The 25,740-nt window shown below is 52.0% G+C and overlaps 1 protein-coding gene across 3 annotated transcripts; it reads right to left on the reverse strand.

Annotated features, from left to right (window-relative positions):
• Positions 1–65: 65 nt before the first annotated feature.
• On the reverse strand, positions 66–23,415 carry LHX6 (LIM homeobox 6; the record flags this gene model as incomplete). 3 transcript variants are annotated; one of them, XM_084799878.1, is made up of 10 exons in its annotated part: positions 66–2,198; positions 5,769–5,872; positions 9,307–9,481; positions 9,647–9,742; positions 9,953–10,053; positions 12,602–12,822; positions 20,781–20,902; positions 21,270–21,452; positions 21,838–21,909; positions 23,066–23,415. In XM_084799878.1, the coding sequence occupies 10 exons, from the start codon at positions 23,147–23,149 to the stop codon at positions 2,178–2,180; spliced, it is 1,179 nt and encodes a 392-aa protein (XP_084656004.1). In that variant the 3' UTR covers positions 66–2,177. The 3 variants fall into 3 exon arrangements, with proteins under 3 accessions (XP_084656004.1, XP_084656005.1, XP_084656006.1); XM_084799879.1 differs by lacking the exon at positions 5,769–5,872; XM_084799880.1 differs by lacking the exons at positions 5,769–5,872; positions 23,066–23,415 and adding an exon at positions 22,712–22,762.
• Positions 23,416–25,740: the final 2,325 nt, after the last annotated feature.

Consider the following 25,740-nt stretch of genomic DNA (forward strand, 5'->3'; position numbering starts at 1 on the left):
TAACGGAAGAGCAAGAGAGAAATGGAACCCCATCGTGTTCTGGGTTTAAGCGCCAGACTTCTACTGCATTAACTTTATTTATTACACAAATAAGACATTTACAAAGCACAACATGAAAGGTATGTAACAAAACAGACATTGGTTTTACAAAAAAAAGTGCTTACAATTTTTCCATTTGTGTGTTCCCCCCTTTGTGTGTGTATGTGTGAGTGAGTGCACATGTTTGTGTGCATGTGTGAGTGTGTGTGTGTGTGTGTGTGGGCATGTATGTGTGTGTCTGTTTAAATAAATAGCCTTGGTGGCCTGTACATTCCCAGGCTGTTCTGACAGGGTAGTGGAGACGTTTGAACTGCAACATGCTACTGCCACGTGATCCACGCAAGAAACAGGCCCTGGAGGAAGGCTCAAGGCAGAGTGGGTGCTCAGTGACCCGGGCTCAGCTGGCCACTTCCCACATGGTTGCCGTTGGGGTTTTGATCATTAGGAGCAAAAATCAAAGGAAAGATCTGGGTTCCCCAAAGCCAGGAATCAGGCCAGGTTCCTCCCACTTGAGTCAGTGCCTGGCACAGGGTATTGGAGTTCTTAACTGAATTACACTCACAGCATTCTGGAAGGTGCTTTCATTTGTCCTCAGTCAGTTGACAATTTTTGGAAGGGAAAAGATGCAAGTTCCCTTCTGGGTCATCGACCATACCTAGCCCTCCTCCAGGTCCCATAACAAATAGAACAGTGGTTCTCATAAGTGCCAACTTCAAGCATGGGAATTCTGAAACCTTATCCAGGCTCCGGTGTGATAGAGTGCTGTGATCGATTAGTGATGTCTGCCATGGGTGAAGCAGGGACAGCAACTCCATACATTCTATGAACTTGCCTGCCCTGTCCTGGAGTCTTCTCAAAGCAAGGAAGAGGACTTTGGCTAAAACATGCTGCTAGGCAGCCTCTACTGAGAAGAGCATCTGGCCACCAGGTAGTTCTAGAATTACAGGATAAGCCTGGAACAAATGGGCATCCCCTGAAAGCATAAGTCTGGGACCTGTGTAACCTGAGACCCTTATTTGGAGTTGGCCTCTGCTCTCAGGAATGGGTGGAGCTGGGTCTGTGCGGAGTTGGTGGGGAAACTGCAGGGGTGCCAGCTGGAATCGGCCATGGGCACCCCTCTTCCTTTGGGGACGAGTCAGAACTAATATGCTGGCTGCCATTTCACTGGGCTCTGTTCCTTTTGGTCCTCGTGAGCAGTCCCACCCCACCCCCCAGAGAAAGACTGGCTCAGGCCCTCCTCTCAGGACTGAAAAGTAGCCAACAAGGGTCCCAAATACTAGCCCACCCAAACATTCAGCGGTGTCACCATGCAGATCAGATGCCATCCTTGCCATGGCTCCTGCTGGGTAATTAGGTGGGGGAGCCCCTCCCTCCCCCAAGTTTCCTCTTTTCTCTCCATGAAACGGTCATCACCTCTCCAAGTCCAGCATACCCAGTCCCTCTCCTCCAAGCCAACGGGGGGGGGGGGTCTTTGGCACCCATCCCTGCCTGTCTGTCTGCCTCTTCATCTGGGCAGGACTCCATCTCTGCCCTGTCGGGCCTCTCAGGGTTGGTCAGTGTCTCTTCTTTTTCTGAGTTAACTTGACATAACCAGACAGATGGAAATGATAAAGTCAGAACACAGCTTTCCTTTGGGGACATCCCACAAACACTGTAGAGTTTTCCAGACAAAAGCAACAGAGTATATAATGTTGGGGGTTGTTGGCTATTCAGAATTCGGAGATAGTTCCAAGGAAGTAGCAAATAAAGGCCAATGTGGGGGCGAGAAGAAAACCTGTGTAGTAGGAGGCTGTTGGTGACTTGGATTGAGTTAGCCATTGCTGCTGTGATCAGCTGACGTTAAGGATGGCTCCCATTTGATGAGGAAAAACAGGCTGCTTGCTTTCACGCCCGATGTCACATTTCAGGGAGCCTGCCTTCCCAGAGATGGACTTTGCTGCTCCTGGTGGGCTCTGGTTTTCAGCAGGAGAGGGAAAGACCGCGCCTGGGTCGAGGGGGCCACTGGCAGAGAGTAGGATGGCAGCGGGTGAGGGTGTATGCAGAGGTGGTGGATCCCTGGCCACAGCTGGATGCTGAATCTCAGCGGCTGAGGGGCAGCTGTGCGGTGCCCATGGACAGATGTGCAAGTGCCGGGAGCGTCAGTACTGAAAAAGGATGACCTGGAAGAGAAGGGCAATGGAGGTGGCTGAGCTGGTGCCTCCCCCACACACACACCCACCCCATCCTCGCCCTGGGGGACCTTGAGGCCTGGAGAGCAATGGTGGGATCAGAGCTAGGATCTGGGCTTAAGTCCCAGCTCTCACTTTATTTGCTGAGAAACCTTGATGGCTCACTTCCCTTCTCCGAGCCTATGTCCTCATGTGTAAATAGGGATGGCAAAAATCTCCCAGGAGAAGACAGCAGCAGAGACCCCACCATGGACTGCACTCCAGACCCCGTGAACGTTTATGCCGCGGTTACTACAGCACACTGCAACTGATCTGTTTCCTTGTTTGCCACTGATTACTCTCTGAGTGTGCCCAGGTATGGATTGTGCTTTGCCACGGGCCTATGTGTGTGTGGTTCAGTCCCAGTCACAGTTTCAGGCATCCATATCCCCCATATACAGAGGACCACTAAGAAGATGCTGATAAGCACCAGCTCCTGAGTACCTCCTGTGCACCAGGCACTGGCGTTGGGCTCCTGACACACATTGCTTCCCATTTCTCCGGCATCACAGGAGGACGGAGACTATTTACTTAGCAGAGAGAGAAACTGGAGTTGCAGGAAGCTGATCGTACTTGAAGGTCTTATTTAGGTGGAGGAGGTGGCAGATCTGGGAACTCTGGGTCACCTGACTCCAGAAGTTCATACTACATTCTACCCTGGATATAGTTTCCCTTTGGGCTGTGAGCTCTTATAAAACCATGACTCTGATCAGACCCTTCTCTGCCGAGGGCTGTGTTCTTTCTACCTGACTGGGGCCAGCTTTGCCCTGATTTCTAAGACCCTTTTCAGTGCTAGAGCTGTGGGAACAGCGTATATGACCAGGAAGAAATGTGGTTCTGGAAACACGTAACAGGTCTGTGGGCCAAATGTTGTCATGGAGATAGGACTCTCCACCTTGCCCCAGCATCAGCGCTAGCCAGACTTCTAGATGAGTGGACCAGCACCAAGGGGATTTTGAGCCTCCTCACAGGTTTCCCAGAAGGCCTTGGGAGAAAACTAAGATCTTCCTCTGCTGCCTGTCCCACCCCACACTAATGACCCAGCAGACCTCACTCACATGCAGATGTAAGCAGATGTGGCTGGCAGAGGTGCCTAGGACCTGGCAAGCATGCCTAGCAGCACAGGGTAGTGGGTCATGAGGGAAGGACACAGACTGTACCACAGCTCCTGCTATAAAGCTGGGGACACAGACCAACAAGAGATGTTCTGGCTCAACAGACAAACCTAGAAGCCAAGAACCCAGAGCCAAAGCTGCCATCACCCAGCCTGGCTCATTTTTCAGGCTGAACCAGACTCAACCACAGCTCAGCTCAGCTCAGCATCTGAGAAACAAAGGCTCTCCTCAGAGCCCAACCCTGTGCCCAAGGCTCCCTCTGGACTCAAACCCTTCCCTCCCCGGACAAGGCCTTCTGTGGCATGGCCTTTGCCAGTCCCCTCCCTCCCCACATCTCCTCCATGCCATCGCACCTGCTGTTCTTTTGACATGGATATCCTTCTCTCCCCTGTCTCTCCCCTTACTTGTCCCTCCCTCTCCTGAATCCTCCAGAATCAAGGTCATCCTTCATTCTCTCTGCTCCATCATCTTATAGGATAACTTCCCAAACCCTGGTCCCAACCACAGAGCCCTTAGAGACAGAGGTTATGTACTCTCCCTCCTCAGCACCAAATGTTCTCCAGCCTTAAGTCAGCAGTGCTAGGTTCCCGGTCAGCTCTGCCACACTTCCTACGAGCTTGCCTTCAGCCCCAGTTTCTACGGACTTGAAATGGAGAGCATTATAACCCCCCCTTCTGGGAGGCTGAGGAAGATGAGGTCAGAGTTCAGTATAAACTGTAAAGTGTCACACAAAAGCAGCAATGGCTAAACTTCAGATTCCAATACGTGGTTCTCCCAGGACAAATAGTGCCACCTCTCTGAATTTATTTTCCGGTTTTTCCAATGAAAAGGTCATGTCCATACCAAAGGTGGCTGGGGGTATCAACCGGTGTGTGTAAAATGAAAGCCTCAAACCAAGAAGGCGCTCAGCAGCAGCAGCTCTCGTTGTGATTGAGCAGCTCAGAGGGCGTCTTCCTGGAGCTTGCTCACCAGACTCTCATGCAGTGTTTCCATACTGTCCCACTGGGCTACCTGGACCTCCAACCTCCAGCCCTTGCTCCATGGTACCCATGACCTAGCAGGCCCTGCCTGCGCAGAGCAGGTTTCAGAAAGCAATGGCAGGGGCTAGAGAGATGGCTCAGAAGTTAAGAGCACTGGCTGCTCTTCCAAAGGTCCTGAGTTCAAGTCCCAGCAACCACATGATGGCTCACAACCATCTATAATGAGATCTGATGCCCTCTTCTTGTGTGCAGGTGTACACGCAAGCAGAACACTGCACACATAATAAATAAATACATCTAAAAGAAGAGAGAAAGAAAGGAAAGGAAGGAAGAAAGAGAGAGAGAGAGAGAGAAAAAAAAAGAAAGAAAGAAAGAAAGAAAGAAAGAAAGAAAGAAAGAAAGAAAGAAAGAACAAGCAAACAGTGGCAGAAGGCCTATGCTGAAGGCATGTCCTCTTCCCAGGGCAGCCCACCAGAATTAAAAGAGCCAGAGTTACTCTCATTGACTTCTGTTGTTCCTCATTTCCCCTGGCTTGGAGAGCTCTACCTTCCCAAGCCTCCTCTGGGACTCTGCTGGAGTGAAGGGCTGCTGAGAGCCATGGCCCCTCAGATTCCCTGCTTCCCATGTGATCACCCCACTCAGCTCCACCGGGGACCACCACCACGTCCCTGCCTCTGGGAAAGTCCAAACGCCCCACCCAGTATCCCTACGGCTTCATATCCTACCACGCTCTCCTCACTCAGGATCTGTGCCTGAATTACTGTATGAGCCTCTGGTTTTTTTTTTTTTTCACATCTGAAACAAAGCTGCTTGGGAGTAACGGCTCTGAGGACTATGTGGTATTTCGGAACGGAAGCGATGAGGTTCCTACCCACTCCTGGTTACACCTAAGGCAGACTCAGCTACTTTCAACTGTCATGTGGACAAGATTAACAAAGCCACCAGACCAGGTACAGCTATACACCCTTCAGGATACTTGTTAATAATGCCTGGAGCATCCACAGATTCGTGTCCACAGAGAAGGCCCTTCCAGTTGACCCTGGGTCACAGATGAACTGCTCTTCCTGGGACCTACCAGCCCTAGACAGTTACTGCTAATAGTTACAGACAGAAATAAATGAAGAAAAAGATAGGAAGTCGACTGGTGTGGGCGAGAAACCAGCCTCTCAACCTCAAAGCATGAATAAATAAGAAAGCCTCACTGCAAAGAGGTGGGGGGGGGGCTGGCCTACAAAGAGGACTGCAGAGAAGTCAGGCACATGAACCACACAAGTACCTGCTCTGATGACTGCCTTGGGGGTACACTGGGGGCCTGAGTGATCTGCCACAGCATGGCATGATTGCCACTCAGTAATAGGGAATGCTGCCAGAAACCCATTCCCAGCAGGAAGGCTCTGACCCACCAGACACAGCCAGGCTCCATTTACCTTCTCACCCCGGTTGGAGAGCGGCCCATCCATATCGGCTTTGAGGTGGACAGGGGGCGCGGTGTAAGGCAGTCGGCAGTGCACCTGCCCGCACTGTACCTGACCTGTGGACGAGAGGATGCCTTGGAGCCCATTGCCCAGGCTCCGCACAGGATCCCCACCTGTTGTATGCTCTACAAGCTGAAGCCTAGTCACTAACCCAGAGCTCTTTCTCTGCTGCTTGCCACCTGGATGGCTCTGGGAAAGGTCTCCATTGAGCTGGCTGCAGTACTGTACATGTGAAGGGCTTTATCGGGGCGTTGTGGCCCAGCTCACTGGTAAATCAACACTCCTATATGAATAGGTATAGAGCCCCCTCCTGCAAACAAGGATGTGTCCACCTAGGCAGATCCTTATCCACACATTTTGGTCTCCAGAGCATCACCAAGACAGTTTATGAACTGTCTCCTAGGACATCCTGTTCTTATGTGTCACCACCCTGCTTATAACTACATCCCAACAAACAGCCCCGTCCTCCTCCTGCGCTTCATTTTTTTCTTGATTAGCCCTAATCACCTGACTTACATGTAATTTCACTGTTTACTCAATAGTGTCTCATCATCAATTATAATGCAGGCTCTATGACAGACAGTCCCCTCCCCCAAGCCTTTCTGGTTTTCTAGTACTTGGGATGAGGTATGGGATATACAAGGCATTCTTTTTTAACTTAAATTTTATTTTAGGATTATGGGTGCTTGGCCTTCATGTATATCTGTGCACCACTTGCTTGTGCCCATGGAGAGCAGAAATGGACACTGGATCCCTCCCTTGGCATTGGAGTCACAGACAGTTGGGAGCTGCTATGTGGGTGCTGGGTACTGAGCCCTATCCTCTTAAAGAGCAGCCAGCTCTCTTAAGCACTGAGCCATCTCTCCAAGCCCCTGCAAGGCACGCTTTAAAGATTTGTTGAATGAACTTCTGTTCCCTATTCCAACAACTAAAACTGCCCAGGAAAGCTAGGCAGTGGTGACACCGGCCTTTAATCCCAGCACTCCAGAGGCAGAGGCAGGGCCAGCCTGGTCTACAGAGTGAATGCTAGGACACTTGTCTAGAAAAGCCAAAACCAAAACCAAACCGACCAACCAAACAAACACAAACAGAAACAAAACAAAACAAACGAAACCAACCAACCAAAACAAAACCCCAAAACCCTGTTGAGGACAGTTCATCATCGGTTCCGATCCAAATCTCTCACACGTCAGCCTCTCCTCCACTCTAGCAAAGCATTCGTTTGCCTCTCTCTGCTCTAGACTGCCCTTCTGGCCCACAGAGAGAGTCTAGACAGATACTTGCAAGTGACAAGTAAGTTGGGACAAGTCATTCTCTCTTCTGCAGGGTAAGGCAATTGTATTTAATTGAGCATTCTTAACTCCCTGGGTGTTCAAGAAATCTCTGAACAGCTTTAAATTACTCAGATAACTGTCTGCACGTTTTCTGGAGACTAGTTCCAAAGATTTTTAAAAATTATTTTAAATCAGATTCTAAACACTGAATTTAGCTGACTGCCAAGTAGAAGGCCACTTCCCCCCGCACCCCCCTGCTCCTGCCCCCCCTTGCCCCCCCCCATCTACTTCTAAACCCTGTACTGAGTTTACAGCTTTAACATTTCAGGAAACCCAAGCCTCCATGCCTTTAGTTAACTGTAAAGCAAACTGCTGCATTGTCCCTTTAGTCACCCAGCAGAGGTATGTTCTGACTCTGGAGGAGAAAGAAAGGATCTAGAAGCAAAAGCAGATCTAGGCTTGATCAACAGACTATATGAACGGATTCCTTATTCCAGACCCAAAAGAAGTCAACCTAGACCCATTACCAACTCCATACCAAGTATTAGCTAGCTGCCAAGACCCCTGGTAACCAGAGTCCCTAGTCCTTGGCACCTTCAGTCAGTATTTAATAGGTTCTATTCAGGCAGAACATGAAGTCATTGTTTATAAACAAAAGGGAGAAAATGTCCCTCCTGATGAGCAGAAGGTTCAGAAATGGAACTGCATAGAGAGACAGTTCCAGCTGGCAGCCGGGGCAGCTGACAGGACCCTGCTCCTTGCTCTGCCAAACAAACCCACAGCACATCCCAAAGCAGCTAATCCTTAGCCTGTACGAGCTAAATGGAACCTTCAAATCAGTCATCTCGTTGAAGGCTCGCAATACTGCCTTGTGGCTGCTCTCACTGCCCTGGATGATGATCTAGGAAGCTAAGAAATTTGCCCAATGTCACCAAGCTAGGAAGTGGCAAGGGCTGGAATTTGATCCCTGCCAATAACACCACAGCCCACACTCAATCATTAGAGCCCCTGCAACTTACAGTGGGCCCTTTGATTTCCTGGTCTGTGTGATGCTTAGAGATTCTGGTGGCATCGTCTCTGGCACAGGGCAGGCACTCCGTAAGCAACGGTTTGGTCCCCTGCTTTCCCCTTTTTAGTTGGAGCCACAGATGATTGTTTGGAAAAGTAGGAGTGTGTATGTCCCCCGCCTCCCCTTTTTTAGTCATATCCAGCTTTGCAAAAACAAACCCCCAAGGGAAAGAGACTCTGAACTAAGCCCTGGTCAGTTACAGAGTCACTGGCTTCTCATCCCTCAGAATCCAGGCGGAGCCTTCACTCTTCCAGGCTCCAGCTTTAAGATCATCTCATCCAAGACCCATCCATCCTCCTGCTCACTGTCTCTACTGGGCCATAGCACTTACTATCGTGCCCACATGGACTCTGGGAGGGAGGGAGGAAGGGAGGGAGGGAGGGAGGGAAGAAGGGGTATTAGACAGACAGACTGAAACAGAGGAATTTGTCTCTCCATTGGAATGTGAATGAGTCTCCCAGCCCAGTTCAATTCTGACCTCGTTGTTGACTCTTGTATCTCAGTGCTAAGGACACAGGAGGTACTCAGAGGCTGGATGCCCTTGTCAATCAATTCTCAACATCCTTTGAAAGGCATTGGTTACTAGAGTAGTTCACAGATGAGGAAACAGAAGGAGATTCTGTGACTTGTCGAAAGGCATCACAGCCCTAAGTGGTCATGCCACTCTGGCCTCTGTTCCCCCATGTCAGAATGCCTTCTGAGCCAGGGTTTGCCCTCTTTCAGTTCCCTCACTCTATGCATGTGCCTCAGAAAATCGTAACCCCCCCCCCCCCCGCCCCCGTGCTTTACAGAGCTCAGCTTGCCCCGAGGCGGGTCCCAGCATTTCCGGACAATCCTACCCAGCATCTTTCCTATAGGAATCATCGCCATGAAAACCATACGCACACCTGAGTTTCGTCCTAGGCTGTCTTGCCCATCAGAATGCAGGGTCCTTGGTCCCTACCCTTCATCCCACGCACGTATACACTGGCTGCTTGAAGATTTACTATTTGTTCCCTCTACCAAGGGCCTGACTCTCTGGGGGAGGGAGGGAAACTGACCCCGCCCTCACATCTTCATCCACCTTGCTGGCTCCTTGAGACGCACGCCCACAAAGCCCCGGGGCATTCCCCGCAGGCCTGGCGCCCCCAGAATCACCATCACTTACTCTCGATGTAGCCGTGCAGGGTGACCATTCGCGCCCGCTCGGGGCTGCTGAACGGAGAGTAGTGGATGTCGTCGGACAGGGCGGAGGGAAGGCGGGACGGGGGCGCCCCCGAGGGCGGCACTGGGTGCTGTGGTGTATGCTTTTTATGACGAGCTCGGCAGTTTTGAAACCACACCTGGAACGACAGCCTCCGCAGTCTCAGTAATCAAGAAAAAGGTTTCCTTGCCTCCAGGAAACCTCAGGCCACACCGGAGAGGGGCGGCCACATGCACCCGCAATCCTCCGCAACCCTGCCCCGAGACCCGCCCCAGACCTAAAGGCCGAGACCCGGGAGCCCCACCTGGATGACTCTTCGGCTGAGGCCCGTCATGTCCGCTAGCTTCTGCAGCGTCTGCGCGTCCGGATTGTTGTCCTGCGCGAACTGTGCCTGCATAACCTGCGGGGCGCACAAGGTCCCTGAGACCTCCGCCCAATCAGAGGCTTGGGCCCGAGGCCACGCCCCAGGCAGCTTCAGCCAAGGGTGCTGCCTCCCGCAGGTCCCAGCAGGAGGGGGTGGAGTCAAAAGTCCCGCACAGCCCCGCCCATCCAGAGGCCCCGCCCACATATCTCTGTGCTGGGGGAGGAGGGAGGGTAGGGGCAGGGGTACCTGCAACTGCTCTGCGGTGAAGGATGTCCTCGCACGCTTGGCCGGTTTGGGCTGACTGTCCTGTTCCGAGGGCACTGCCCCCTCCAACGTGAGACCGTTCCCTGGGGGGCGACAGAAGCGGCTGACCACGCGTCCCCATCTCTTCTAGTGGCAGCCTGGAAAGGACGGGGTGGGGGGGAGCTTGTCCCTGGAAGGGTCAGGAGCGAGGTGGCAGGGAGCGGGGATTCCAGGGCCCTAGTCCCCAGCCCAGAGCTTCCTCTGGGTACTACCACCCACTTTATAAGACAGGAAACTAAGGCTCAGAGAGAAAAAAAAGCTCCTGACTGGGAAGCTCAAATCCCTTGTCTCAGATCTGGAACCTGCCTGACCCTAATGTCTGTCCTAGCTAAACTGGAGGGAAATGGCTATGGCTGTAGCTCGCTCTAGTAACACGGCTTACCTTCAAGGAATGTGATTGTGGTGACTTTTTACTTTTACTATTTTAGTAACTTTCCTTCCTTCCTTCCTTCCTTCCTTCTTTCCTTTTTTTTTTTTTTTTTTTTTTTTTTTTTTTTTTTTTGAGACAGTGTTTCTCTGTGTTGCTCTGGCTGTCCTGGAACTCACTCCATAGACCAGGCTGGCCTTGAACTCAGAGAACCATCTGCCTCTGTCTCTGTAGTGCTGGGTGGGACAAAAGGCGTGTGCCTGGCAACTTTTGAAGTATTTAAAACAATTACATTTTACCTTCTCCAAAGTGTAATTTATTAACTGGGATATATCTTAGATGTTGTCCTTCCGTTTTGTAGCACTGTAAACCAGCAAATATATTGCCATTTTTATCTCTTGGCTTTTTCTGAATTAAAAAACCAGGTGGTGGCACAGGCCTTTAATCCCAACACTCGGGAGGCAGAGGCAGGGGGATCGCTGTGAGTTTGAGGCCAGCCTGGTCTACAAAGTGAGTCCAGGACAGCCAAAGCTACACAGAGAAACCTTGTCTCAAAAAAAAAAAAGTTACACTGTTTTTATTAAAAGCTCAAAATTCTGACAAGCACAAAAAAGGAGGAAAGTCGCCACTGACGCCACTACTCAGGGATAACCACTGCTCACAATGTGTTGGGATGTTTTAATTAGGGGGAAAAACTATGCAGAAGGAAAAACTACATGTACAAAGGGGAAAATGGAAATGTAAACAGGGAGATTATGGCATTTGGAACAATCTCAAGATTTTTAAAAACCACTTCTCCTTGTTTTTCTATAATGAATGTGTGTGTGTGTGTGTGTGTGTGTGTGTGTGTGTGTGTTGTTTTTGTTTAAAGGAAAAGCAATAGCTAATACTGATGGTCAGTGACCTGAAGCCCCAAGTATTCGAGTTCCCCTTCAGGGCTAAGGGTGGCCCTGGGTGGTCCCGGAGTGAAAGGAGCCTGCGGTTCACTGATTACCCACAGTTAGGGGAAGTCGGCCTCCTGAGTTCCCAGCCCAGCCCCACTGCTGACTTGCCAAGCAATACATGCAACTTCAGTGTGGCCCAAGTCCAGTTGCTCCCCACTTAACTACTGATCCTAGTAGGAGAAAGTGAGGACCTTGGGGTGGCCCGTGGCCGGTAACACCCTTTTGGTCCCTGACTAGCTCTCCTACTGATGCCTTAGAAACTGAGGTAGGGTGATCTATCACCACCACCACCACCACCAGAGGAGCTGTGCAATAGTAATATTCCAAGAAAAGCAGTCAGGATAAGGGTTGGTGTGTCTAGTTTTTTTTTTTTTTTTTTTTTTTTAGACGGACAGATAGAACTCAGACACAGCCACATCCCAGGAGCCTTCTGGCTGTTAAAGGGGATTTTGGAGCACAGGGATGAGGTGATGCGATATGGTATGGTATGTTAATTCACTGAGCTTCACCCCTGCCTCCCCAGCAGACCTACTGGCAAGGCGCACGACACAGATAGCTTCTTCCTCTTTCCTAATTAAAAGTGTTGTAAGAATTTATACATCCAGGCAAGTTCCAGGCAAGTTAGCACTATCTATAGATCATGACAGCAGAGCCATGGAAAGGGTTGCTTCCTGTGCCCACAGCTCCACTCCCTTTTAGGATCTCCCCATTTTCCCTTATATGGCACCCCCCCCCCGCCCACCCCGACATGCTGGAAGACTTTCACCCTGACCCTGGGATAACTGTCTTGGGAAAATCATGTCAGAGCCAGAGGAGATTCAAGGAATATTCTAATCCAACGTCTAGATATCTTACATAGATGTAGGACAGGAAGAGGCCCAAAGAGAAGGAAACCTTTTGGTTGACTCGGAGACTGGTCCCTTTTAAACTTTGATATTCAGGTCCCCTGATCCAGGATGACCCACCCTTAGCCTCTGGCTTGATGTGCCTCATAAGGAAGTGGGAAGAATGCGGGCTACAGGACTGCCCAGGCGGGTGAGGTGTGGTAGGGGGTTACCCCGCAGGCAATGAGCTTGTGGGCTGTCTGAGAGTTGTGAGAACCTTGCAGGAACCGGTAGTGACTTAGTGGTCCACACAAATGATGACGGAGCCAGAGCGCATGCTCCATCCCCACCACAGCTGCCCTAAAGTGTTCCCCCCGGACCGCAAACCGCACCACGTACAGAGGTGCTAGGGAGGGTGGAGGAAGGACTGGGGCTTGGTGTTGGGAAGGGCGGGTACCGTTCTCGGCGGCCCTCTTGAGGTTCTCGATCATGGTGTCGTAGTGGATGCGACACAGCACCTTCTCCTCAACCAGGCCGAATTCCTCACCGGTGGACAGCTGGCGCTTGCAGGAGAAACAGGCGAAGCAGGCTAGGTGGTAGGCATTGCCGCGCGCCCGCCGCACCCAGTCACTGGCGTAGATTTGTCTGCCGCACCGGGCGCACTTGGTTCCAAATCGGCTGCAGAACAAAAGGGAACAGGGGTGTCTTTCTCCTGTTCTATCGCTCAGGGCATGCATTACCCAGAGTTCACCTGGCACCCACGCCCCCACATTACCCCACACTTGAATCCATTACTGCTGTGCATCCAAGTCCCACCAAGAAGATGATTGGGAGCGAGATTTTTATTTATTTATTTATTTTCTTGCTTTACTAGGTTTTTCAAATATTCTACAACAATCGCTTACCATTTGTATACTTGTTCGTTAGAATACACCACGAGTTTTAGGAAAACACAACAGTACTACTAACGGAAAATTTTGAACATCGCCTGCCTTGTAGGATTTTATCGCTCCACAGAGTTTATCTCATTTCTCATTCTACAGAGGAGGAAATTGGGAATATAGGACCAAGAATAAGTTTGGCTCCATCACACATCACAAGGATAAGGATCCTAGCTTTCCTTAGAATAAACCTCCACATGCTCACTGGCTTTGTGACCTCACACAGATCATTGAATTGCTCTGACTTTCTACTTTCCTTGACCTGAGCTGCGAAGATGACCACAGCAGTGACTGCCACTATTTTAGTGCCTGTCAACCAAGGACCCAAGCAGCCCTGACTCTGGTGCCTATGACATCCTAATACTAAATGGAAGGAAGGAAGGAAGGATGGCAGGATGGAAGGAAGGAAGGAAGGAAAGAAGGAAGAAAGAAAAGAGGGAGGGAAGGAAGGAAGGCTAGAAGGATGGAAGGGAGGAAGGGAGCCTAGATTGAATGTCCCCAGTTTCTTATGCCTCCTTTTCCATTCTGCCTGTTTCTGTCTCTTCCCCTTCTTTCTCTCCTTTCTGTAAGGGGCTGTCAGGCAGCCACAGCCTAGGTCTCTAGACTGGGAGCCCCTCCAGGAAGCAGCAGAGCCTACTCCTCCTTATGCTCAGGTCAGACCCTGAGCACCAAGGGAACTTTGCTCTCTTGTGGCTGACTCACCAGCCACTGTCCTAACCCTTAAGCCTGTTTCCTCTGGCACACACTCTGTTTAGGAAGCACAGCCACCACTTGCCCAGCCACCCAGCACAGGTTATCAGAACCTTACACTCTTGCCTTTTCCTTTCTCTCCCTCACTACTGCTGCCCTTCCAGGCCTAGTTGCCATCAGGCTCCTCTCATGACCCTGGCCCATGCCTCCTGCTTTTTGGTATTGGTTTGTCAATGTATCACTGACAGCGCAGTTTGCAGCAAAAATTTCAGCATGCACATAGCATCTTGTTCCCTCACCTGCTTATAGTCTTTGGTGGGACCACGCTATCCAAGATGCTTCAGATTTACAAAACCCAACAGACCACATCCTCCTCAGACCCACCTCTTTCCTAATCCTTAGTATCTCCCACCCGAGTCCCAGGCCACCCCCACCCCCACCCTGAGCCTTTGCAAGCTATTTCTTGTGTGTGTGTGTGTGTGTGTGTGTGTGTGTGTGTGTGTGTGTGTGTTGGAATGCAGCACATTCAGTCAGCTCAGGCTCTCACACAAACTCCACAATGCCACTCTCTCCTATCTGATTAAAGAAGAGCCCAGGGACCCAGCTTTTCTCAGACTGAGCTTCACCCCTTTGCCTTGTCAAACACTCTTGCCCACTCAAGTAGATGCTTTCCAAGGCCTCAGAAATCATGGCTTCCCTCTGGGAGAGTTCAGACCAGTCTGTGGTCTCTGTTCCTAATCCTTCAGAAAATGGAGATGATACCCCTGTACCAACATCCCAGCCCTGGTGGTGGTAACCCCAAAGGAACCAGTTTCTAGCTGCGCATGGGAGGTCAGCTTTCCATTTTTTTGTTCTTTGGTATGTTGGGGTGGCCAAGCATCCAGCCCTTCCCAGAGCCTTGGCTTCCCATTATGGCCCCCTAGATCAATACCTTCATTGCATCTCATCATCTTTGCTGAAACTGGTGAGGTACAGACTCAGAAACTCGTGTTTTTTTTTCACACCCGGAGCCAGAGGTTCAAAAACAGCAAATGACTTATTCCAGACAATACAGAGTGTGTGGTGGGACCTGAGGTCCCCCGGAAGTGCTGAAGGGCCTAGAACATGCTTGAGAGCATCTAAAATGGAGCCGAGGACACTGGACACCCCACTGGAGGACAGTAGGGACCTGGTCTAGTGCTGGCCCACTCCTGGCCTGGATCCTGAGAAGTGCAGCTTGGGAGATGAAGGAAAAGCTGAGAAGGGAAGGGTTGGCTTTCAGATCAGCAGCCTTTGGCTTCCATGCTGCACCCTTGAACATTCGGTCCCCACGCTTGACTCCATGGGATCCCTGGTCCCAGCCTCCCTGAGAATGCCTGCTATTCCTACCTGCACAGAGCTCCCATCCCCTAGCTCCTAAGTAAGTGCTGCCAGTAACCAGCAACTTTCTTTCCCTCGGCACATCATCTCAATTTGCCTTAAGTTGTATTGGCCCAGTCAATGAAGTCATCCTCCTCGAACTAGATCCTTGGAGAAAAGGTGGCAGTGTCATTACGCGTGTAGGTAACAGTGTCCTCAGGACTGGCAGTTTACAAAGAGTGAAAGAAAGCTATCGTCCAGGGCTAACAAACTGACAAAACTGTCGAGACAAGCTGAGAGGCTCCAGCCGCGCTCCATTCCGGGAGCAGCGAAAAACAGCGTCATTGGAGGAGACAACGAAACTTCAAGAAAGGGATGCTTGGGAACTGTGAAGAAATTGCCAAAGGCATTGGGGGACCATTCTACTGGCACCCTCACTCACGCTGTGGAATCTGGATTTTGTGCGCGTCCCTGTCTGGGTCCCAGCGCGCGCATACCACGAGGCGGAGACATAGACGCTGGGGCAACGCACTTTGAGGACGGAAAGGTACCCGATGCCGCGAATCCTAGGAAGTGTTAAAGAGAGACCAACAGTGGAGAGTAGAAATCCGGAAAGCGGGTTTTGTAGTCGGAACTGCACCATTGATCAGGTCAGGCTTATTGAAGATGCTCATAATTGTTTGTTGGGTGAAACAGCCTCTAGAAGTGAGCCCCTTGGAATCCTCCCCACATCCCGGCCAGCCACTGGCCACTGCCGCTGCCAGCTAAATTGCTCTGTTCTACATAGGGAAACGAAGTTCAGGGTAGGGTCTCCTACATTTAAGACGAAAGAAACTAGGGTTCACTTATTTGGGGTTTTAGACACTCAAGATAGAGAGTCATAGATTTCTTGAGGCAAACAACACTGGAACTGAAGCCCTTCCTAGTCCCCCTCCCCCACTTCCTGTCTACACAAAACCCTTAAAAAGAAAAGGGGTGCAGAACCAGCAATTAAGAGGTTAAGCAGCAGCCTAAGCCTGTCTGCAGGTCCTGGCCTGAGGCTCCCTCTTTTCCAGCTCTCCGCTCCATTCCCCCAACATCGCTGTCCCCCCCCCCCACTCCAACAGCTGGTTGCTTCTGGGCCTCTCTGCACGTGGTGGTGGTGGTGGGGGGCTAGTTTCCAGGCTCTCAGCTTCCCCTGGGACCCTAGCTCTGAGGAAAGGCTAAAGCCCAGAGACAGAGCTCGGACTCAAGGTGGACTGCCAGAGAAGGCGGGAGGGCTTAAGCCTGGTCTCCTGTTGTGAGCCAAGCAGGGAACAGAAACTTTAGCTAGTCCCGGAGCTCTGAGGCCTCCAACCCTTTCCCTATAACTCTTTGTTCCCCACTCCCATGGTCAAAGAGAAAAGGAATAGGGACCTGGTTCCCCGTCTTAGGGAAGTTGCTAGTTTACGGACTTCTGAAGAGATTTCTTCTGTCCTAGTGTCCCTGGAGCTACACAAGGAGAGTGACACATCAGAGCATCCAGTGGGCTCTCTCTGTGTGAATCAGGAAAACTGGGCGAGAACCATAGGAACAGCAGAGTCTTTGTCATCCCATATGCCTTACAGTTGCAAAAAGAGTGGCAAGACGCATCATGACTTGTAAAAGAAGCCGCGTGGGACTTTAGGGGAAGAGGTTGTGGAGCCAGGTGGCCATGCCGGCTTACCTGAGCATTACCACTCATTGGCCCATTGACCTTTTCCTTCAGGGCTTCAGTTTCCCCTCCCATAACATGGGGATGCTGACAAGATCATACAGGGTGGATCACGTGATTAAATAAGATACAGGATACAGCAGATAAAGGGTTTGATAGCCTCGCTGGGTGCTCTCAATCTCTGGGTGACCCTGGGGCTTCCCCCACCTGGCACACAGGTCTTCTCTACTACACAATGGGCACAGTGCTCTAGGAGGCCAAGAGAGCCTTGAGGGCACTGCCAAGAGGCTACCAGGCAATAGCTACAGGTAGGCAGATTCAAGGGGCTAAAAGCACTGCCTTGGGATGTGGTTGCTGATGGCAATGGAAAAACAGCGAATGCTCCAAAAAGGAGCATACACACACACACACACACACACACACACACACACACCCCAAAATATTCTTCAGTTCTTGGTGGGGAGGGGGTGTCATGGGGAAAATGATCCTATCGAGAAAGTAAAGAAATTAAAATAAACCCTCCTTCCCTATTGGTGATTTTATGTTTCTGCCATGACTTGCCAAGAGTAGAGGGCAGACAGAAAAATCAAGTTAAGCTCATAATGGCTGGTGAGTTCCCTGTTTGGAGCCTGAGTTGGAAAACCAGAGGCAAAATGTCCAGAAATCTGGCCAAGGGTACATAATGGGGGAACCAGTGGCCCTTCCCCCACAAGTGCAAATAAGCTGGGAGTAGCACCAGACCCCACCCCCATTTTCTTCCATGCTTTGCAACTTCCTTCCCTGCTAAACTTGGAGTTTCTTCCAATCTTTTAACTTCTAAGCCACCAGCACTTATTTGGCCAATGGGGAGTGGGGGGGGGGGGGGGGAATCTACAAGATAAGGTTAGGGCAGAGAGAGGGAGAGAGAGAGGGAGGGAGGGTAGAATTTGGGATAACACCCTTTTGTAGGGTCAAGGTCAGAGGTTAGAAGCCCTTGAGAGACCAAAGTGTCCACTCCTTGGAGTCCTGGCCGTCTCTTCTCACCTCTCTCTTCCACCCCGTTGGAAGACCTTGCTTCCCTTTGGCAGAGTACTTCAGTGCACACCCCATCAGACTCTTGGCCCCTGCCTCAGGAAGCAGAGGCCGGGAGAAGCATAGGCACCTTCTCTAAGCCACAGTCCTTGAGTGGGAACTTTGCCTCCCACACACCACTATTCAGCCCTCTCTGGGAAGAGTCTGTGTTGCTGCTCAGGCAGACAGACAATAGTCCTTGCCTGACGCTCTGCAGGCTCTCTCTTTCCCTTTCTTTGGTTTTATTATTTTTGTCACTGGCGGCAAGGCTGCCAGAGATGACTTATGCCTGCTTGGAGACTGGGCACAGAGAGAAAGGGCCCGAACATTCACAAAATTCAAATTTTTTACCTTCACGTTGGACAAAGTGAACTGTTATTCACTCAACTTTCTAGATCTCCTGTGGTTGAGAAGAGGATCGTCAGTCTGAACCTCTTCCCAAAAATGGCCCGGCTGGACAGGCAGGTCCAGCCCCCCAGGATGCCTGGGGAAATGCCATCACAGGTTCATGCCTGGTACCCTCCCTCTCAATGATCAGAACAGTGATAACCCAAGCATATTCACTGCCATTTATGAGCCTTTATGGAGACTGCTCCCTCTTGGGGGCCTCTTTGGCAGTTCAGAGAGACTGTCTTGGGAGAGAAACATCCAGAGCAGAGATGCTGTGACTTGCCCAAGGTCATATTTAGCTCTGGCTCCTGCCTCTTCCCAGGCTGGCTGCACATGCCGTCCACCACAAGAGTGCAGTGGGGCGGGAAACTACTGAAGGCTCTAAATGATGGAATCAAGTGCCCAGTTTTGACTAGTCCTTCATGGCCTGGTAAAGCATAGCATTCCAGGAGTCCCAATCCAGCATGGAGGGAGATGGAAAGGAATTTGGACACACGATGAAGCTGCCTGGGCTTTTATCATTAAAAAAAAAAAAAGGACGTGTGTATGTATGTATGTATGTATGTATGTATGTATGTATGTGTATATATATCACTGTGTTGATCTCCGTGGTAGCTGACACCTGCAAAAGGACCTCCCCACCCTCAAACAGTGTCTCCCAGTCCCTAGAAGTTAGGCCTAGAGTAGAAGGTGAGTAGCAAATGTCTGTAATATCCATTTCCTGCCTAAACTAAACCAATAAAACTGTCAGATGAGACAGTGGGAGGAGACCTGGTACTCTTGGCTGCACACCACACAGGCATAACCTCCCTTTGTCTATTTCATGCACAGCAGTTGCCAGCCCAAAGGCACTGTCTTCACACCACACCCTTCACCACCTCAGAAGAAGGCGGAGGCAGAGAATAACGTTAGAGTCCTCTCACCCCAACCTGCCCTCCCACATCTTGGTCCAGGCATGTCAAGAGCACCTGGAAAAATCACACACATGCACCCCACAAAGTTTCAGCAGTCACATGTAAGACCTGTGTTATCAACACTCACACATGAATAGAAAGACACGTCTTTCTATAAAGGACCATGCCCACTGTCCATATGCTCCGACCCTGCCCCATGACACATCTCCATTGCCACTGGAGATTCCAGACCATATAGACACTCAGGCTGCTTGCTCACAGAGTCCTAGGACCGGCAGGGAGAGCACAGCATCCCCATGACAGGAAGAGCCTGCCTTCTAACCATGCTTCTCCAGGTTTCTCAGAGAACTGCACTCACACATACCAACTTCTTCCTAGGTCCCTGGAGGTTCAAAGAGGTTGAGGGTCGGCACCCACTATATTCTCTGACTCGCAAGCTTTCTGGGGCTGAGGTCTTCTCCGGAAGACTGACTCAGGACTTCTTCTCCTGAAGAAGTGTGTGTGTGTGTGTGTGTGTGTGTGTGTGTGTGTGTGTGTGTGTCCGTGTGTCCGTCCATGCAGTTGTCTGCCTGCCTGCCTGCCTGCCTGCCTGCCTGTCTGTCTGTCTGTGTAGGGAGACTGTACACCACGGGGCAGCTTTCTCCACTTCCGGAGAAAGCATTGGGAAGAACGCAATGCTCCTTGCAAGAACCAATACCACACCATTCTCCAGTGGACTCTCGGCTTTCCGCCTAGATCTGGCAGATCCTTCACAGCTCCCCTGGGCTCTGCTGTGACCTCGACCCCATGACCGGGTCAGCAGGCGCCTGCTGCGCGGCTAGAAGCTAGGTGCCAGCGAGATGTTGAGCGGCCAGGGCCAAGCGGAACCTTGAAACCAGCAAAGATGGATCGTGAGCTGCAGGGGACCACGCTTTACACGCCGCGACTCAGAGTGTAGCTCAGTGGAACGCAACACTGCGCTCCGAGAGCGGGTCCTGCAGACCCAAAGCTAGGATCTAGACCTGGGCAGAAACGATGGCTCCCCACAGTGGCGGGAACAGGAGCCTGGAACCGAGGCATGACGCCAGATTTAAAAGGCGGCCACAGCATGAGGCGGAGGCAGAGATCAATGTTGGTGTTTGGGCTGAGCGCTAGGATCTGGGCTAAGGCCGAAGTCGGATGTGGCGTTGGCGCTTGGGGCTGGAGCAGATCTGAGCCCAGAATTGAAAATGAGAGTCCTGAGCTTAGCTTAGGATCCCTCCCAGGACAAGCCGTGCCGTGCCACAACTGGAGTTCAAGTTGGAGCTGAGCTCACTAGAGATGCAGCGGGGTGGTGGCTAGGATCCGAACCGACCCGTGCCAAAACCTCGGACGTCAAAGCTCAACAGATCACAACTGGAGCCTGAGACTCAGAACAGACCAGAGATAGAGCCAGACCCGTGGACAGGGCCAGTCCGACCGCCGGCAGATCGCCCGCCCGAACTCGTGCTGGCACTGGCGCTCCGCCTAGAGCCTTCTGTGTAAGACGCGCGGAGCAGGAGGCTGGGCCAGAGAGCCGAGCCACGTAGTGCACTCGGGACCGCAGAGCTCTGGAGTCAGGAGACCGTAGGCCGCACAAATGTCTTAGGCACGCATGTGCAAGGCCCGACGGCCGCAGCCTACCTGAAGTAGTCCATCTTGCAGTAGATCTCCTTGTTCTTGATGTAACAGCTATTCTGCTGCCTCAGCGATGTGCGACATACGGAGCACTCGAGGCACCGCACGTGCCAGATGAGGTTGTTGACCTGGGGAGGGGGCGGAGGTGGGGGGTCGGCTCAACGCGGGCCTCTTTCACGCCCTCCCCCCCCCCAGTCTCCCCAGACTCATTTGCAGGAAGAGACACTGAAGCTCAGAAGGGGCGCGTGGCTTCCCTAGTTTTCTTCTATAATACAGAAGCGCTGGGAAATTGAAATACACTCTTTCCATTTTTTTTTTTTGTTGGAACTCGGGGCAAAAAGAGACCCTCACACACTTGCCCAAAGCTGTGCGATGGGTCAGCGATTGAACCAGGAGCCCGAATAAAATGGACCTGGCAAGGGCATTGCTTCCCTACGGTTCTCCGGGATGCAACCCACACCCGCGGACATGCAGGCAACACCTACCCTGACTCACCTTGAGCAGATACCGGTCCAGGATCTCGAGACCGCAACTGGAACAGATGTTCTTGCCTGCAGACGGCACCGAAGAGGCGGCAGACGGCGGCGAGCAGACAGACGGTGTGCTGGGCGTGCAAGGGGAGGCTCGACCTTCGTCCTTGTCCAGGGCGCCTGCCAGGGCCTCGGCGTCAGACTGAGCCTGAAATGGGAGAGAGGAATGGCGAAGCGCTTAGTCCCGTACTCAAGAGTTGCTGCCGCAAAGACAAATCTGGTTTGCCTGCGCACCAACTGACAACGAAATGTGCTGGGAATGTCGCGCCCTAGGCTGGAGGACAAGAACGAAAGGACCTATTGGAGAAGAAGGGACGGCCCCCAACTTTTAACACACCGCATCCTTGGTGCAGGAAGTAGCCAAAGCTCACATTCCAAGCCAAAAAAAAAAAAGCAAGGCTCTGCGAGAGGCGGTTCTTAGAGGCCGTTCTCCCGCGCAAGGGCAGAGGTTGGGAGCCGGAAAGCTGGGCAAGAAGCCCTGGCCTGTGCTGTTGGGGGTACTCAGGGCAGAAAGCCGAGCAGAAAGGACTCACCATGGCAGGCGGCGCAGTCCCTTCAAGACAGCGGGTGGTCGCTTTGCAGCCGGACCCTGGCTGGGCCATCACCTGGGGGAGGGGGAGGGAATGCAGGCGGCAGCGGCTGCTGAACTGGCTCGGAGCTGTCAGAGCCCAGCGCCTCCCCGCGCCTGTTATATAAACCGGCGCCGAACAATGAGTCCTAACTTTGTAGTGGGCATTTAAAGCCCTTCCCCACAAAAGCGGTGTCTCTCTAATGAAGCAATTTGAATTTGGATTGGGTTTTTTTCCCTCTCTCTCCCCCTCTCCCTGCACTTAACCCGTGGCTCTTGAAGTAATCGCTTAGTTCCTTTGCAATCCAAGCCTCTGAGGGGGAAAAAAACCACGCGCACACACACAAACTACCTGCAATTAGAAATTGTCGTGAATGCCCAAGATAAGAGGTAGCCAGAGTGTCAATTCCAACTGTCAATCAGTGAGATCCATCAGGCCGCCCAAAGAATTGCAAATTTGATTTTTTAATGGTAGTAATTAAAAATCGAATTTTTTCTCCCTCCACCCCCTCCCTTCCCCTACTCTCGGCACAAAATGCAAAAAGAAGAAAAGAGAGAAAGAAAGAAAATAAAAAGGAGACAGGGGTGGTGGTGGTAGTGGTGGTGGTTGAGCAAAATAAAACCCAGAACACGGGGAGCATCAGCCCGCCCGCCCGACACGCGCCGGGAAATTGAAGCGGGGGTATTGACACCGATTCAAACGCGTTTGGAGGGCCAGTCCAAGGGAAGCCCCAAACCAAAGAGGGCGAGAACAGCGAGTGAAATGAGGCCAAAAAGAGAAAAGAAAGGCTTCTTGGAGGAGGAAAGAGAACCCTCCAGACTCTTGGAGCGCCCGGGACCGGCCCCGCATCGAGATCCTCAGCTTTGCGCCGGCACAACCCGTGGCGCATCGGCGCTATCAGCGCCTATTCAGACGGACAATACTGGCCTCGCCTCCTCTTGATTCGCCTATGTCTTTGCTAAATCGCTTTTTGAGAAATTCCTCCAACATTTGCATAATGTGTTCCCGCTTTCCGCGACCCCCCACCCCCACCCGCCCGCTCGCGCGCTCACACACTTGCAGACACACACTCCCAGGCTCACCCAGCACCCCTCCTCCTTACTGCCGCCCGCCACCGGTCCGGGCCCAGCTAAATCCCGGCTCCCGCTGGCCCCGGGATCCCGGAGGCTCACCGACTCGTCGGCTCGCTCACCTGGTCGGTGGCGGGGCCGCCCTCCGCCGGCAATCGGCAGCCCTCAGGCAGCGCCGGGGCGGCGCTCTCATGCTTCCAGTACATGGGCCCAGGAGCGGAGGGCTCGGTGGGCGCGCTGCGCGAAGAGCAGCGCAAAGCCGGGCCTCCGACGCCCTGGGGGCAGAGGCTGCAGCGTGAGCGGGAGAACCGAGGCTCCGGCTCCTCCGCCCGGGGCCCAGCCCCAGCCCCAGCCCCCGCCCCCGGCCTGAGCGCAGTCCGGGCCTCCCTAGCTGTAGGCGCCACTGCCTCCGAAGAAGGTCCCGACAAACTTGGAGAGGTCTCTGCAGCTGCCTCTGCGGCTGCCGCCGCCTCCTCTTCCTCCTCCTCCTCCTCCTCTCCCTCCTCTTCGTCCTCCTCCCCTTCCAGCTGCAGCGACGACCGCCCTGCCGCTGGAGCCCCGCTCCGTTCAAGATGAGTCATGCGTGACCAATCCCCTCCCCGCTAAGAAAAGCGAGACACTCACAAGGAGGCAGAGACTCAGAGACACACATACAGAGAGACACACAGAAACTCGGCGCTACAGAGAGACTCTCGGAGCATGCTAACATACAAAGCCACTGGCTGGTACACAACCTTTCCTGCTACCGCCCCTCCCTCAAGGGCACCCATCGCCCTCACACAGCAGTTCGTAAGTGCGAGAGGAATCCGTGGTCAGCCCATTGGCAGGACTGGATTCCATGTGAAGCCACATTCTGTTGATGCAGTGCTGAGCCTGGCACACTCGTGTACATATGGGCGCAAATGGTAACCTGTTCATACCAACCCCCGACCAGGACCCAGACGTCTACACACCCCTCACACTCCAGGCAAAGATTATCTCCACTCGATAACAGAGTGTGTACCAGCTTCTAAGTGCTGAATACAATTGGGGTCAGGGCAGACTGCTAGTGGCAGTGGGAAGGTAGTTCCCCTGGATTCTTTCGGAAGGACTTGCTTGGAACATCCACCTTGACTTCAAGATTGACTTAGCTTCGCTTTCTACCGTCTTCTATAGGGCTCTGAGGATGACGAGAGTGAGGGAAAGGCAGAGACCCAGACATTTTGCTGGGAGGCACAGCCCACAAACACAGAACCCTCAAACTCAGAGGTCCTTACGCTGACAAACACAAATGGACGCTTATAGCTACTCATCTTTCTTCTCCCCACACAAACTGTGCTGGAGAAGTGTATAAAAATGCACCTTCTTAAAAAAAAACAACTCTGCACACTCAGCTTTAGATCCAGTCCTGCATAGAACAACAGCCCACCCATCACACAGACCACCACCTCTGTAATTGCCTTCATTTACAGATGTAAACAGCATCCCTCAACCATGCTGACACGTGTACACACAGCCATACTCAGGAGAATCCAGGCTCCCACAGAGCTCCAGCCCCCCCCTTCCCCTTGTAACCTCTTGTCTGTTATGAGGCATCTCCTACAGGTGGTGAGTCAGGCACCTTACGAGGACACAACACACACCTTTGCAAAGAAGAGCATTCCAGCTGTCAGTCTCCATCTGCACAAATAGGCATAGCCAGAAACACACGTAGACAACATTGGCTAGACACCATCACAATACTGAAAACCCACCTCCCAACCCTTAGGGACAGAAGCAGGCAGAACACAGTGCCAGCTAATGGCATCGGCCCTGGCAGTCCAGTACTTTGTTGCTCTTGGGCACAGACATTTAAAGAAAAGGAGTCTGAGCCAGTCTTTTCTATTAAGAGATTACACTGGGGAAGCAAGTGAAGTGTGTACATGCGCACATATGTACACACACACACACACACACACACACACACAACTATTCTTGGATGCTTTAATCTGGGCCAGACATTAAAATGCTAAGCATTTTACAGTCATCATCTCATTTTCCTCTGTGAGGCGGCATTCCCTATTGGTACCCATTTTACCCATTTTACCCTGAGGTTTAGAGAGACCGCACCCCTCATAGTGCCGCATGACTAATAACTGCCTACAGAGATTTTGACCCTGATTTCTAGGCTATACCCATGGCTATGATCACTCATGGTGAGCACACGCACACGCACACGCACACGCACACGCACACGCACACACACACACACACACACACACACACACTTTCCATATTTTGCCAAAAGCCCTGGATGACTTCTGGCTCATGGGCAATGACGAAATAACAGCAGTACTGTGTCCTTTCCTCCCCTCCTCTCCCCTCCTCTCCCCTCCCCTCCCCTCCCCTCCCCTCCCCTCCCCTCCCCTCCCCTCCCCTCCCCTCCTCTCCTCACTTTTCTCTCTTCTCCTCTGAATGGCATGGAGAGTCCAGAGGCCAGTACACAGTCTTCTTAGGCAAGGGAAGGCCAGACAAAACGAAATGGCAGTTGAGATTTACATACTTTGGGGGCCAGGTAGAGAAATGCGGGCAAAGTTCCAGTGGCTGAGCAAACAGGTGGCACCACCGCACGAGGAGGAGTTGGAAGCACATGCTCCCAGAGTCATGACAATGATTACTCCCATTTATGTGACAGAGCTTTGCTCTGCATGCGCCACCCGCTCAATCCTCCTAGCAACTCTACGAAAATGACATAGTGCTCTTGTTTACTGTAATATAAACTGAGTTTTGGAACTCTGAGCAGAAACTCTTATCTGTATGCAGTTCTGCACCTGGATTC

Source organism: Acomys minous (genome assembly GCF_964271855.1).
Source record: "Acomys minous genome assembly, chromosome: 10".
Classification (NCBI taxonomy): domain Eukaryota; kingdom Metazoa; phylum Chordata; class Mammalia; order Rodentia; family Muridae; genus Acomys; species Acomys minous.